The sequence below is a fragment of the Excalfactoria chinensis genome, chromosome 4, assembly GCF_039878825.1.
Source record: "Excalfactoria chinensis isolate bCotChi1 chromosome 4, bCotChi1.hap2, whole genome shotgun sequence".
NCBI lineage: Eukaryota > Metazoa > Chordata > Aves > Galliformes > Phasianidae > Excalfactoria > Excalfactoria chinensis.
This window is the reverse complement of record NC_092828.1, coordinates 54918250-54935189: the sequence shown is the minus strand read 5'-3', so window position 1 is coordinate 54935189 and position 16940 is coordinate 54918250. Positions and strand designations below refer to the sequence as shown.

The 16940-nt window shown below is 40.0% G+C and overlaps 1 protein-coding gene across 1 annotated transcript in view; it reads right to left on the bottom strand.

The window, feature by feature from the left end:
- Nucleotides 1–16940, bottom strand: part of FBXW7 (F-box and WD repeat domain containing 7) — a 162514-nt gene that overhangs the window by 94348 nt on the left and 51226 nt on the right. The window contains exon 2 of the mRNA XM_072335694.1: nt 1214–1771. Within this exon, the coding sequence (XP_072191795.1) occupies nt 1214–1702 (489 nt within the window). The 5' untranslated portion in view covers nt 1703–1771. The remainder of the gene's footprint in view (nt 1–1213; nt 1772–16940) is intronic.

Genomic DNA, 16940 nt, shown 5'->3' with positions numbered 1-16940 from the left:
CCTGGCCTTGAATGCTTCTAGGCAGGGGGCATCCACAAATTTGGTGGGCAACCTGTTCCAGTGCCTCACCAACATCACAGTAATGAATTTCTACCTGATATATATATATATATATATCTATTCTAAAGCCTCTTTCAGTTTAATGACACTTCCCCTTATCCTGTCACTATGTGCCCTTATAAGAAGCCCCTCCCCAGCTTTCCTGTAGCTCGCCTTCAGTTACATGAAGGCTGCTACTATAAGATCCCTCTGGAGCCTTCTCCAGACTGAAACACCCCAGCTCTCTCAGCCTGTCCCCAGTTATGCTCATGGTCAAAGAAAACAAAACAGAAAAACTGGCATGCACACTTTTCCAGAGCCACTTGCTTACTCCTCCCTTCTATTATCCTGTACCACTGCTTTCACCATTCTTTCAGATGTTTCTGCTGCTCGAAGTTTATAGAACAAAGTTAGTAAAAAACACTGCAAACAGCAACAAACATTGGAACTGACGTGTTAAGTTAAACTTGTAACAATAAAAATGTTAATAATTAGTTTCAAATGTTGTTACAAATTGGAAGTTTTCAGCAGTCACTGAACATAAGCGCCTTACAAGTATGATAGAATACAGCATTATACAATGACTTTATGACTGAATGACTGGCTCTTCTTTTTTTTTCCCTTAAGATCCATATTTTGTCAATGTAAACAATATGATCTGGCTAGAAAGACCTTAAAGTTTCTGTAACATCCCACCCTAACTTTTCACAACAAACTCTTAGAACCAGATGTCATAGAACACCACATACACACTAACACTTACCTTCCTTCTTGCCTGCTCTGAGAAAGAATACATCACAAATAACCTCTGGAAGGTCTTATTAAACACATGAGTCTGTATATGAAAGTACCCATTCAAAAAGTGTTCTTTTGAAAACAGTCTTCAAAGCTCCAGCGCCTTTAACGGAGTACTTAGCCATGTCAAACACATGCAAATATTTTGTTTATTAACAGTTATAATGCTATAGTTTACCAAGCTTTTATACAGTCCACAAACTCAGCACCTTAGGAAACCAAAAAATCTTTGCTTTATTTTAACTCTTTAGTTTAAATTTAGATATGCAAATTATTTTCCAAAATCCAAAGATAACCATGATAAAAAATAAAAAAAAAAAAACAAAAACAAGAAACAAAAAACAAAAAACAAAACAAAACAAAAAAAAACGTTTCTCACCTTTGTCTTTATGTAGAATGGTGATGACTGGTGAATAGGCAAGTCTATGAGGCTACTGGAATTAGTAACACTGTTACTGTTGGCATGTTCATCTTCTCTACTGCTGTCATCAGATTGATCAAAGTCATCGCTCTCCTGGTCCATTTCCTCCTCCTCTTCCACCTCTTCCTCTTGATCACCAGCATGTTCATCATCATCTTCCTCTTGGTTACAAGTGGATTCTTCATCCACTGCAATAAGTCTATTGTTATTTTCTTCTAACTGTTCTTGCTGGGACTCAGGTCTGTCATCAAACCCAGGTTCTTCTCCTCTTATCTCTCCGTTCCTCCCAATGTGCTGCTCCTCTTGTTGTTGTCTTTGCTGCTGCTCCTCCTCTTCTACAACCCGATTCATCTGCTCCTCATCTACTTGGCTTGAGGAAGCATTAGCTCGAAGAGATCCACCAGTTCGTCGCCTCTTGCTGCCCACAGAGAGCAGTTCCTGATTCATTTCCAAAAGCCAGCTTGCTACTTCTTGGACCTTGGCTAGGCTATCTGAAGATGCAAATGCTTTCACATTCTAAAGAGACAAAAAAAGAAAATGTGGGAAATGTTAAGTTGCATTTTTGATTAAATCAAGAAGCACATAAAATTATTACATTATTCCCAACAATTTCTAATTCCAAGCAGTAGTTTTCATTAGTCTGCACACTCTGTTTTTCCAGTTATGTATCAACTTTGTGTCAAGACAGTCCTTCTACTACCACACAGTCTGATTACGAGCTCCGTAAGCATTAGATTTTTCTAGTTCAGATGTCTTTCAAAACTACTTGCCCTTCTAGAAAATCCACCAGAATCCTTAACATGCAATGGTTAATTTATCAAATCATAAGATATAATTTGTTCAAAACTGGACAATGATCATTTTCAAGTGTCATTATATATTCCACTCTCACTTGATTGCAGACTTGGCAGTTGACTCAGAATTAATGACTTGGTTTTGGTCTTAGATCATTAGACCAGGTCAGGCATAACTGAAAGTTTCCTCATCCACTGTAGAATGGTCTTATCAGTGGCAAGGCTTAAATCAGCCACAAACACACAGCAATCACGAACCCCTGAAGACCAGAAACAGCTTATGCCTTAATAGACTATAATCACTGTAAGCAATGACTCCAAAATTTAACAAGCCACAAGGTAAGGTTTGGTAAGAGCACAGAGATTGCTCAATTCGTGTACACATTAAGGAAACGGAATAAATACTGATGTCAAACATCAAGAGACAATTTCCAATTTATCTACATATCCAACTACACATGCGGATGCATGCAGAACACAAGAACAGAGGGATATAACACCACTTAACTATACACTAAATTTGGCATTCAGTTTTCCAGTTCTATGCTTCCTCCTTCCCAGACACCACTTTATGAATCCAGCTGAACAAGATTCAAGGGCTCTGTCAAGTATGTGATACTAGACATGAGCTCAACTAGCAGCCAGGTTCACAGGCTGCATGTGAAAATACGTACCAAGAGAAAGTAATCAGCTTTTATTTGTAGAACCTCTGTTCTCAAGTGTATGTATAGCACATCACATGCTTGACATGCTGAGTCGTAAGAGATTCAGAAAGTACAACAGCACTGTACAGAAAAGGAGCATGAGTGCCCAGTCTCCCTCCAACCCAATCTACTACTATTCTCCCAGCTGTCAAAGAAGAAGTCTTTGAAGAAGCCCTTCTACCAGTCACACAGCGTTGTTTTTATTTTGGTGTTCTGTTTTTTTTGCTTGTTAAGAAAAAAAAAACAAACAAACATTTAAACATTTAAAAACATCACACTTATTGCTGAGTGGGGAAGAAAGTAAAAGAAACCACAGTTCTATTGTGTTGTAATGCACAAGCCACAGAAGTTTACACGTGCTTTTAAAATCTTGTTTGGAGAAGAACCTATAGATAAAAATCCTGCACACTTGACTCCTCCTCTGCAGGGGAGCAATCCTTAAATCTCAGAAACGTGGCTCTCAAGTTTCTACAGTCTAGCCCAGTGACAATTGCCCCCAATAAATCCCTATGAGCTGAGAAGCTGAAATTCGTGATCCAAGAAATTGCCTGCTAGCAATTAGCTCCCGTACACAAAATAGAAGCTAATAGTAAAAGGCAATTACGCTGCACATGTCAAGGCACAGACACGAATGACTATGCTGAATTCTGCTTTCACCAGCGGAATAAAACTGTTCAGGCACTGGGATATACATGACCCAAAACAGAAGCTGACGACTCTAACGTTGAGGCATCAAAAGAGAACGTGCTTCATTTTCTGTACATACTAAGTAGCACTGGAGAAAGATGTCATCAGGAGAGCACTCTAAGAAAAATGTTTTAATTTTTTCCCCTGAAGCCTTAGCATATTGAAGCTATATTTAATCACTCCATTTCCCAGTCAGTCAAATTTATTTGTGTATACAATCTGAGTTTAGTACAACTTACTTATCAGGCTTACTAGGTAGTTAAGGCATTAAAGTATGCTGTTGTCATATCCAGATTTTCTTACAAAAACTGAAAAGATCTGCATCTTTTGAAACAATAAATCATTTAAAAATCATTTTTTAAAAGATCATACAAGGAATTTAAATCTTCTTAATCAAGCCATTTCAACTTCTACCACAAACAATTCTCTAATTAGAAATCAAGCCCAGGAGTTTTAAACATGTTCCTTAATAACAACAATATAATTTTAAATAAATGCACCAATTATCTGTTCAGGACGTACTTTATAAAGCTGCAAAGGCTGCACTTGTTTCCATAATTTAAAGCTTACTTTCAATTTTTATCAATAAGCAACATGAAAGGCCAGCGTGAAAATAATGAAGTAATAAATACATCCAATTCTGCTAAATGCTTACATGACAAAAATAACAATTGTTACTGTTAATAATACGCCCAAATGATACTACAGCCAATCAAGTGAGAACATGCAATTCTTTTATATATTATTAATTATTCCTCATTTTTTCACAGCGAGCATCAATTCACAAGGTTAGCTTCAGCCATACATTACTTCAGTTCAACTCTATATCTAAATGAACTCAACTTTTTCTTTACCAGAAGCCTGTAGAATACTTTATCAAAAATTAATTACAAGCAGTACTACATCAGAAAGCATCAATACACAAAGAGGTGATACATTTGCTGAAGCACAGGCGGATGTGCATTATCTGAGAGATTTGAAAAATTAAAGCTGCCTTCTGTCACATAAGTGCTTTCAGAACTAACTACAGCCAGCTAATACTCAAGATGCAATCATTTCCAGATAGAAGGTAGATAAGAAACAGTACAGGATTATTATTTCACAGAACTATGTACATTTACAAATCATCTACCAGAGAACTAAGATGTTGTGTTTTCACCTGCTGCAGGGCTGCCTGCACGTGCACTCGGAGCCTCATCTCTGAATCAGCCACTCCCCAGCAGATGGGTAGCTGGAAGCTGTTGCTTTTTCACCCACCTCAGAAAGCAGCAAGGTGTTTACACAGATGCAAAGGTACAGCAGGGCAGTGGCAATGCCTGCGTGTGCATCAACACGCACAACTCAGTTAATTCTGTCAGCAAGCCTAGCATGCAGCTCTCAGGGAAAATCTGGTAACACTTTCGCTGCGTGGAAAAGCAAAATAATATGGAAAAGCATAAGATAAAAAAATCCCCAAGGACAGTGAAAACCCCAGAACAGAGCCAACCATAAATTCAAAGCTGAAGACTGCTTCTCTACCTACGTTCCACCTGAAATGTTGCTAATGCTGAGTCTTCATCTTTAACTGCTACACGAGAACAGAAAATAGATTTTAAAAATAACCCGGAAAGACAGTTGTTCAAACCACCTGTAAGAAACACCAAGCAACATCAGGAGAACACAGGGGACATTCCTCAGGCCAACCTGCCACCACAGTGCCCACCCTGGGCTGAGGCGAAGGACAGTGCTCCCGCTTCTGCTTTCCCACTTAAGCACCTCCGCCCCTCTTGGAAGGGGCAGGAGCTGGTTAACACTTCTACACTTGCAAGAATGGAGCTACAGAAATACCGGGAAAACTCAAAAAGTACTGCTAGTTTTCTATCATTTCATTTGTATCGCTTGAAACTAACTAAAATAAAAAGGGAAAGGTGTAGAGGCAGATGACATTAGGGAGGTAACATGGGATAACCAGCACAGGACTGTTCAGTGGACAAGGAACTGGTTCCAAGATCATACCCAGAGTGGTGGTTAGTGGCTCAATGTCCAGGTACAGATCAGTGATGTCCCTGAGGTGTCAGTACTGAGCTCTTTAATATTATCATCAGTGACAGCAGCGGTGGGATTGAGCAAACCCTGAGCAAGTTTACACATGATGCCAAGCAGTGCGCTACAGCTGACATGTATGGGAGATGGAATGCCATCCAGAGAAACCTAATCAGGCTCCAGCAGTGGGCCCAGGTGAATTAGAGCTGCTCCTCTAATGTCTTCTGTCAAACATACAGCCGACAGCATACCAAATAACAGATTAAACATTCCGTGAATTTAAAAAAAAAAACATACAAACCAAAAAACCAGACACCGCAATTAATGTTTCCTGTTCGAAATTAATTAAGTCCAGCTGCCTCCCGTCTTCTTGTGTTCATTACCTCTCCTCCCAACTTTTTCACTACCTTCTGAAGCTTTTCATCAAGTCTATGAATCCTAACCTCCCCTCCTAAAAGAGGGACCACTGGAAAGTGATTTAAAGCTAAGCTTTCTTTAACTCTGAGCCGGAAAGACTGTGGAAGATCCATCACATAATCCTAGCTCCCTTAGTAGATGCAAGTGAAGTGCATAAAACCGGATAAAACATGAAACAGTGTTCAAAACCCACTAGACAATAACATCACAATGAGTAGATTAGGAAATAAGAGTAATTTCTACATGAAGTCGTGTATATTTACTAGTGCTTCAGCAGAGTACAGGGAAACATCAGAGGTCAGAGATTTGACTTTTCACAGGCAAAGGCTGACAACAGCTTGAGCTACAAGTAGCCAACACACTTACTCTGTAGGTTATGATAAAACATATATGACTGGGTCTTATTATTTTATACAAACTCCAGTATTTTTATACAAAGTAAATCAAGAATCCAGAATTCACTGCATTCTTCTGGTCATCAGCTACACTGATGAGGTTGCAAAGGTTCCAACCTACAAATGTCCAAACCCTCCTATTCAGAAACAAGGAACGTTGTAAAGCATGTTGAAGTGGGTGGATAAAACCCCCTTCAGCCATTATGGTAAATCCTGACCTCTTCAAGGCAGATTCTCTGAATCCTTACAGGCAGCGATAGTGGGCAGAAAAGCAGCAAAATGTGCCATGTTCATGTGCCTTGTTCTGTAACGGCAGGCAGACGCGGATTCACCTGCTTCAAACTACCTGTTTGAAGTTCATGCACATACACTCTATAAAACGTAATAGTAGAAATTCTCTGACAAAATTAATCAACACAAAACAGGAGAACAGGAAACCACTTATCTTTTATATAGAACACTTCTGTGCAACAGAAATTCTTGTATTTGAAGTATTTGGGGGAAAAAATGTGCATATCTCCTGCTTCAAAAAGGAGAAAAATATCATAACAAAATCAATTATTGATTCGTCTTCTACACAAGGTATGTTTTTACCTTAAAACTTGACACTAAAAAAATGAGAATTATTGCAAAATACCATGAAATAAGCATGAGGTGATGATAGGAGGAATATGGACAAGTGATGCACTGAGGTTGCTGCTGAAAGAAATAACCGTACAACACTAAAATTCTAAGTCCTTGTCTTCAAAAGGCATATACATCCCAAACAACACAAACACAGGGTTACAGAAGAAGCAGAGTTCACAGCTGCTTAGCAGGAATCCAGCTCATACACCTTAGCTCCCTGAAAGCTAGGGCCAACAAGATAAGCTAAGATTCCTAAAGTTACTCCCTACTTTTGATTTTGTATTGTTATGATTTTATTAGGAAGAGTGAAGGGATACAATTCACTCTCTGTATACTCACAATATAAAAATCACTTTACATCTATGAAATATACCATGAGAGGCAACAGGAGATAATGCTCAACAGCAACATATACAGAATAGCTACATTAGTAGAGCAGCAGACAGGCTGAAAAGTGCTGAGACTGGAAAAATAGGCAGGCAGATAATTATGCTGCCTTCAAATTCAAAGATGCTGTTGCATGCCTACTTAGGGAAGCCTAGAAATTTAGCAACAGGACCATAACAACTCTTATTTATGCTAACTACAAAGAAAGCATAGAAGTTCTCTCTCCAAAAACTCACCACTAAACATCACACAACAAGTGTGACAGCTTTTACAAGTGCAGCAGGACGGTAAGTAGCCAGTCCCTGTCAGTCTGGGAAACGAAGGGCTTGGCTTAACCCCTTCTGCCCCTCCCCAAAAGAAAGTTCACGGATCTGAGGTTGTTGTGATAGTTTCCAAGTTGACCCCAAACCTCCATAGCTCTCAGCATTGTGTTCACCTCTTCCATGTGCTTCTACCCTCAGACTAGAAGACCTATAATATCCGTATCAAAAGCCCTCAAGGTCAGTTATACAGCTTCACTAATAACACTGCATATGGAGACCTCGGCTGCTTGGAAGAACGAACATTTAGGATGTTTTTATGCAGCTCAAGGTCTTTTCTCTATAAGTAAAAAGGCAGAGAAAGGAAGGTCACACTCCTGTTCTTGTTTTCTAGCAAGAACTCCATTGAAGGCATGCTGAGTGTTACTGTATCATAACAAACACACTAATTAAGCTCTAGCTTCCACCAAAAGCAACCAAACCCAGAACAACTGCCCAACACCATACTACTTTATGTAAACAGGCAAAATGGTTATTGTGCAGAAACAAGTAGTTTGTTTCAAAGTATCTCAACAAACTAGCTGAAACCTGCAAGAAGCAACAATATCCAACCATTCAATGCTGAAATCAGAAAACTCCAAATGGAATTAAATATGAGAACTGCTACTCACTGTAAAAGTTTAGTAGGAAGACAGAAAATTTATCACCAGTAAATCTTAAAATAGAAAAATACTCTGAGTTCAACACACACATTTAAAAGCTGCAGAACACTATGCACAAACGCAGCTGCCATTAGCCTGCCTCTGCCTGGAAACACACGCAGGCAACCTCCCATCTGCTCCAGCAGAGCAGACACAGGTGAAATGCAGATGGAGTGTAGAGTTAGAAAAAGCCTACCAAGCTTAACGCACAGGGCAGTAGCTGGCACAGCCAAAACCACCTTAACATAAATCCCGCTTCAGCAACTGCTACAGTTTGGAAACAAAACGTAGCCACAGGGCAGCAGTGAGTTTCCAACAGAAAAACTTCAGCACTACCTTAGGCTGAACTGCTTTCTGAATCCATTCCATTCTCACAGACTGGTACATAACACGGTGTCGCTGTGCAAAACAGCATCATAAGAGCAATAGACAAATAACTTACAAGCAGAGCTGCTCATTATTAATGCAAAGTATTTGAAGGTAAAAGCAAAACAGCATTTGGCAGCATGAGTGCTGCCATTACGATGCTAGGTCTAAAAACCTCAAAGTGATTTATGGAGTACCCAGCTGACTTCTCTGTCTCTGTTTCTTTCCTGTCCACTAATCATAAAAGTCATTTTGGGTCCATTTCCCCAAATTATGGGTTTTACTGATAGTGAACTGCAATTTTAGCAGATGGCTGGTGTCAGCTTCTGGCAAAATGGTAGCATGATTTCTTGGACAGAATCTCTAATTGAAATGCTGCGGAAGTGCAGCACAAACAGGCAAACACGCAGAACTAAAAAGGTTAATTTGGAACACAGAACAGAAGAGATGGACAAGACAGGCAAAATTCAGTCCAAGTGGGGGGAAAAGACCTTGAAGACAGAAGGCAACAGTTAATTTTAAAATGAATTTAATTAAGTTTATATAGGGGGAAGGAGAAGAAATTGATATTAAGTACTAAATACTTCTGCACCTCTGAACTGTTTGAGATGAACAGCTCTAGTGTATAACGACAGCACACGATGAAAACACACACTTTGCACTGAAAAGCATTCCACTGCTTAAAAAAGAAAGGTAAACACTGTAGGTCAGAAGCTGAGGAAAGCATGAATCAAGGCTGGTGACTAGAATTTAAGAATATCTGCATTTAAACTATTAGAAGTGTTTAAAATTCAATATCTCCCATTTCAAGCAACTTTAACATTTCTATTTGCATTTTTTGTTTTCATTTGCCTACTCATTAAACAAGTTTGAAGGATTATTATCTATAATGTTCAGCTGTTATGTAGCCCTAATTGCTAGGGGAAAAAAATTAAGTAATTCTGTTGGCACTGCTAATGCAGCTGGGAGTAAAAGGCTGCAATATATTACAGACAAATTGTTTGGGTTTTTTTGCTGTTGTTGTTGCTTTTTTTTACTGAAGTTTGATTCAGTAGAGTTATAAATTGAATTTCTGAGATAAGAAAAGGTAGCTGGGGATCAGGTTGGGAAAGAAATTACACTTCATGCAATCAACACAAGATACTAACACCAGTGTGTTTTACCATTTTGAGAGAAAAATACAGATCAGAACCATTCCCATAAGGTTACAGTCAAAGAACAAGTAATATATATTTTATGAAGAATGTCCATCTGCCCACTGTCCCAATTCATACCTTACGAAATGTTCAGCTGTGTGTATTCAATCTGATTTTGTGCAGTACCTGCGTGGCAATACTGGCTCAGTTCTAAATACTCAAGTTTTCAAAGATGAATTCAACATACATATGCTTCGGGCAGAGTTTGTCAGTGAACTCATTAGGTGCCTTTTTATCAACATCTGATACAAAGCCTTTGACCTTTTTTTTTTTTTCCTTTTAATAAAAGCAAGAAATACAATTAATGAAGAACGGCGACATTTACCACACTTGCTGAAATCTGTTAATATGCTGGTTTGTTTGCTTTCTCTGCATCTTTCACAGAATTAAGACTTTAGTAAAACAAGGTCCCATACTACTGGAACACAGCAGAACAATTCCATTCTTGGCATCTCACTTTTATGCAATAAAATAAAATAAAATATAATACAGTTTCCACTCTGCATTGAAAACAGCAAATGCCTTCTCATTAACCTCACATCTCCAGAATGCTGCTGGCCACACACTGGCTACTTTGCGTTATGTTTTCTGCGTCACTGGGAGCCCTTCCGGCAGCAGATCGAAGCTCTAACCTTGCAGAACAACACAGTGCTTGCCTGGTTTGAAGAAGGAAGATAACCCAACCCGTCAAAAAAAAAACCTCTGGCTTCTGCCCAGACAGACACTTAACAGGCTCCGGTGGAAAAATGGAAATGGTTGCACTTACTGTTATTAGTTTAATGCCCTTAAGAAAGCTTTCTGTGAATCTTACTCCAGTCACTGATTAAGAAGCGCGGTTCAGCAACAGAACATTTGGATGAAATAACAGGCAGAGGAGACAGACCCTTTTCTGAGACTAACACCACGTAAGATGCTATTGCCCCTCTGCCACAGAACACTGGTGGTGAAGCCCCATCATCAGCCAACTATCTGAGAGTCCCCAGACCCCCCCCCCCAGACAAAGTCAGGAGAGTCAACAATGTTCACCAGTCAGAGCAAACCGATACCGTGCTGCCAGCCCACAAAAAGAGAGTAACGTGACCTGTTCTGAGGACAGCAGCCTGCACACCCTTCCAGGGCAGGCAGCCCAAGGCCAACGAACATCTACACGACTGCAACATGAACACCTACTAGAAACTTAAATATCTTCAATAAAAGCAAACTGAATTTCATTGCTAGAATTATGGATCTAAGCTCAGCTATTGAGGCTGACAAAAGCCACATATTAAAGGCCTCAGCCAATATACCAGCCCAGCAACTTGCTGTCTTTTGAACTTGACATAGAGAAATTGCTACCTTACTTTGCAGAGGTCAGGAAAACTTTAATTGAAAGCTAGTGATACATTCTCTTTCTTCTCCACATGAATATGGATACATTGGCACAACTAACTCACCCTAGAATATGAGCAAAGTCATGCCAGTAAAAGCTGCTTGGTATTAACTTAGCAGCATCCGCACAGCACGACATGGCAATGAAAGCAGGAAGAGAGAGAAAAGACTTTTGCTGCCCTGACATAAACATGTGCATTTCTTCGTACAATTCTTTTATGCAGACACGCTTGCTTTAAACTCACTTTAGGAAGAATGGATGCATCTGTCAGAGATTACATCAACATAGTGTGGCACAGCTTGAACTGACAACAGCAGCAGCATTCTTCCTGGAGTACAGAAAAGCTTCCTAGCCTCAACATCATCATATGCACAAAGTAGATAAGGGGTAAATCCTACAAAGTTAACGTGGAAGCCAAGTGTCCAAACCAAATTAAACCAAAGTGAAACGAGTTCTCCTTTGAACTGCATTTCATTTCTTCTCTCTTCCGTATTCTCTCCCAAATGCTGACAACTGAAGTCTTCAGTTTTATAGTTTGACTCATTGGCTGTTAACATCACCCATCAACACTTGCAACACCCAGTTAAGTAAACTTTAACAATTCAGAGCCTTTTTCCCCTCTCCTCTTTTTATTTTCTAATCCTTCCTTTTTGACAACACGTATGAATTCAAACGAGGCTAGTCTTCCCACTTGTTAGCAGGTGTCTGAAGAGGTAAAAAGACACTTCAGAATCTTTTCCAAATACAGATTGTTTTAAGTTTAGGATGGACAGTATTCAGAAACAGCATCTTCAACTTCTACCTCTCTTTTTAAATGTGTTTGTGTCACCTGCCTGACAATGCGGAAAAGGAAGGAGTTACCAATTTCAAACAAATGTCTTTAAAGCAGCCACCGTAGGCATGTGTGTGTCTGATAGACTGCCATCTCACCAAAATGCCACCATGACAGGGCTGCACATGTGAGCCACCACATCTCACGCTGATGTGGAAAGGCTGGGATAGTTTATTTGCAACACTGAACCAATCAAAATGGCAGTTGTAAACTAGCAGAAGCACTAATGCCATTGTCTTGACCCACCTTTAATACAGGGCAATCCATCCTCCTGACTTTTCAAGGGTGCTGTCAGTGCAGATGAACACAGGCAAAGAGAACTGTTGTCCTTCCAGGACAGCAGAGTCAAACAGCATCAGCTGTATTGATCACACACAGAGTGTGTTACTCCCAACGCAGACCTGATGTCTGTCCCTGCTGCTATGTCAGGTGTACAGTGTTGCAAAGGTCAGCTGCTAAGCCACACAGTTGCCACTCAGTTCTTAAAGATCAGCACATTTCTGAAGCAAGCTTTGGCCTCCGTGAAGGGTGTCTTGATGTTCGCAGGGAGACTTGTCAGAAAGATGATAGCAGGTGGAAATCTAATGCAGCTGATATGGTACAGTCTGTGAGAGATGACAGAGCGGGTCCAGAGGAGGGCTACTAAGATAATCAGAGGACTGGAGCACCTCTCCTATGAGGTAAGGTTGAGGGAACTGAGCTTGTTTAGCTTGCAGAAGGCTCCAGGAAGACTTCACTGCAGTCTTCCAGTAGCATTTAAAGAGGAGGGGGAATGCCTTTTTACAAGGGAGGCTAGTGATAGGACAAGGGGGAACAGTTTTAAATAAGACAGGGGAGGTTTTGGTTTAGAGATTAGGATAAAGTGTTTCATAGAGGGTGATGACGCACTGGAACAGGTTGCCCAGGGAGGTCATGGATGCCCCATCCCTGGAGGCATTCAAGGCCAGGCAGGATGTGGCTCTGGGCAGCCTGGTCTGGTGGTTGGTGACCCTGCACATAGTAGGGGGTTGTAACTGGATGATCACTGTGGTCCTTTTCAACCCAGGCCTTTCTATGATTCTATGAGAAGACTGTCTCATACATGCCACATACAGTGCCAAAGTGATAGGAAAGGGAGTCTGAAGAATCTAATGCAGAAGAGAAGAGAACAGAACAGAAGAGAAACAGAACAGATCTCAGGATACAAGTAAGAGGTAGGGCACATTTCTACGTTAGTCATTCATTTCCTAACACAGAAAAGTTGCTCAGTAAAAAGACATGTAAAATAAATGACTCAAAATGTTAAGACCAATTTCGAATCATTTCAGAACACTGTTTTATCCCCAGCACGTGTTGTTTTATTTCACTACAACTGTTTCTAATGACATAATTCCAATTTGGAAGACTTGCCAAATAATACTTTGGTTAGCAGTAGCTGTAGCACCAACAAGAACAGGGTGTCTGTACTTGCCCTTAAGGGAAAACCTGGCTGATTAGGGTTTGTCTTATGATATGCACAACTAGAAGACTGTAAATTGCTCCTTACAGTAATCACTGGCACTGCAACAGCCCAAGGCTTTTAGTAATGGTAAGGCTCTCTCACTGAACAGCTCAGCTTCTCAAGAAGTCTAGTCCTAAACTGACAAAAACAGAATGCAGTATAAACCAAGCTGACAACATGAAGCCACCACAGCTTTCAAACCTGTTTCTGTCTTAATTTTTCTTATAAACTACACCTGGTCTTCCACATCCTCAGATGCAAGGCTGATTAACAGATGGCACCACTCTACCCAAAATTCAAAAATCACTTTGTAGCCACCAGAAAATCAGAGCTAGCTATCTGTTCAACAGAAGCTTCATTACACAAAACAATTACAGTCAAATTAAAATATTTATATTTCCATTTCAATCATTTTGACACTTGAGAAATATCCAGCTAACAAATTTTCTTCCTCGAGTAAGAATCCAAGACAGAAACTGGGCTTTGAAATACGCCTGCATTTCCTAGTGACATCACTTGTAGATTTCAAAAACTAGCAAGAAAATATTTCCTACTTTATTAATATGGTGCTAATTCACTGGTGTTCATTCTTATGAAATTCATAGCCGTTCCCAAAGGTATTGCACTTAACATGGGGCAATGACAACAACAGGGGCTACAGATCTGCACTTACTACTTAGACTGAGACAAGAATACATTTCCAAGCTAAGCCATCTTCAAGGGCAGACACAGACCTGAAACCACATGCTCCTTAAGCACTTCAGGTATCTTGATTCAATATGAGAAATAACAACAACTGCACCAAAGGCACCAACTGTTGCAAGAGTAGGTAGTAACTCTTAGAGCTAGCAGAAAGTATCTTGCAAACTCTCTGGAATGCTTAAAGTGCACAAGATTTATTTTGGATTTATTTTGCATTCAATACACATTTCCTGACACACTAAATAAGCTGCTCAAATAAACTTCTAGAAAAAACAGAGGTGTAGGTAGATGCATAAACTCTTCCTGAGGCGTAGCCCAGCCTCTCCCCAACCCGCTTATCACTGTATCCAACCAGATCCCCTGACATACCTGCACACATAAGCATCATTAATCCGCTTGAGTCAGAATGAGCCAGGTTAGCTTAAAAGTTTAAGTTCTTAGCAAAGCAGATTTGTTTTGCCTGAAATAGATTAGAAAGCAACTGCACGAGCAGTATACCACAATGCAATTAGAGACATGCATCCCAGAGTCCCAAGGGAAATGGCTGATGTAGTCACCATGCCACTCTCAATGATACTTGACAAGTCATGGAAGCCAGATGAAGACCCTGGTGACTGGAAAAAAAGGCAATGCCACATTCATTTTTAAGGGTAGAAAGGGGGGACCAAGAGAACTACTGACTTGTCAGCCTCACCTCTCTGCCAGGGAAGATTACTGAACAGCTGTATGGTGCAGTTGACACACCTGAGGGATGGGATGCTGTCCTGAGGGACCTAGACAGTCTCCAGCAGGGAGCCCAGGTAAACCCCATGAGCCTAAGAGCACCCTCTTAGGAAATTCAAGCTCACTTCAAATTTATATTTTGTTCTGTTTCACAGCTCCCCCACATTGATAAGTGCCACTGGAAGTGAACCAAGGATTTCAACTTAAGTCTTATAAAGAACTTGGCATCTACAGCTTATCAAGTTCTAGGGGTAACTTCAAACTCAGAGGCATCAAGTGACCCACACAGATGACATATAGAAACCAACTGCTACCTACCACTTCTCCTTTTTAAGGAAAGAACAAGGTGCAAGTTTGATGAAAATGTCCGGTATTGTCCAGGGAAAAAACTCTAGTTATTTTGATCATAGATGGAGTATTGGGCACACTGAATTATCAGAACATCTCACAACCCTGATCTGTAGGCTCCTTATTTCTTTGGCAGTCAATATCAAAAATGATCATTCTGAGAAAGCTCGTGAGGACAACATTTCAAGGCCAAAAAAAAAGGCCATGCATATACCCAGATGGCAAACACACCACAGAATTCACTATTTGGCCAAGGTACTTGCATCCCAAAATAGTTTTACTTCCTAAGGTTCTTGCAATAACCTCATAAATCTACCAAACAAGTCTACAAATACATTAGAACAATAAGATAGCACCAATCTCTTCAAGAGGGACTTCAAAGAGACAGTCCATGCAAGGCCACATGCATTCCCCAACTGCTGCCTATGACAAAGGGTCTTTTAAAAGATACAGAATGTAGTGGTTTTGCCACAATTACAGTATATACACTCACGTCCGCTTCTGTTCTGCTACCACTTTCTTCTTTACTTCTCCAGAAAGGTCTGAGAAAATAATGTTGCCTAGTACTCATTGTCTAGGAAGAAGGCAAAGTCATCAGTTCACACACAAAAAGACCCTGAGATGCAGACACATAGGCAAGAAAGCTAGACAATTTATATTAATATCCAAAACCAGGGAACTGAAAAACTAACCTTTTGACATTTATTTAAAAAAACCCTTTTTAAAATAACTTTCAGGTTAACAGAACTGTGGTATACCATCCAGGGTACAGCCAAAGGTGCAATGTGCCAAATGTGAGATGTGTAGAGCACTTAAAGCATCGCCCAGATGAACAGACTATCATCAACCAACACTTGCACAAGTTTTGCTTATTTGTTTTAAGCAAAGCAGTGATGTAGGGGAGAGAGCAAAAAGTAAGGTGTTCCATGTACGTGCTGTAAGTTTGATATGTCTGAAAACCTAGTGATTTCTAGCTACCAAACACAGTAGTTGACGCAACTGTTGACACAAAACGCAACTGTTGGGGAGTACAGGGTGTTCTTATCAAATCCTCATCAACAGGCAGCAACAGGAAAGATCACAGCTGAACACAGAGACAGCCACAGAGTGTTCTTGTAATATGCTCTAATGAAGTAGAAGAAATAAGATCCAGGTCGATCTACATCAACTGAGTCTCTTCTAATACCAGCAGAAGCAGTGCCATTCACTACTTCCTAGACAGCTTAACACAAAACCCTATAATATCAACATTTGTATGTCATACATTCATTCATACTTTATAAAGGAGTTGTTACTATAAGTTTACAAAACGTGATGAGATGTCTAAAATATCTGAAGAGAAGTTTTTATTTTGAGAAGTATTTGCAGTTGTTTTTGAGCTGTCATTTGTTTGCTCATGTAATGACCACATGCATACCAACTGTATGCTTCAGCAGTAATAATGAAAGACAGCAGGGGTAGTGAAAGACGGTAATTAAATGGCATGTCAAAGCTCTGCCCTTCTGAGAGAAAACTGGAGGGAAAGTCAAGTCTGACGTATCTTTCTGAGTATTAAAATACCCTGTGAGAGGATCTAGGAAGTTAATCTACCGTTTGTTTATATATTACATTTACCCTTTCCACTTAACAATCCCCCACAGTTGAAATTAAGCAGCCTCTGTACATTTCTGAAAAC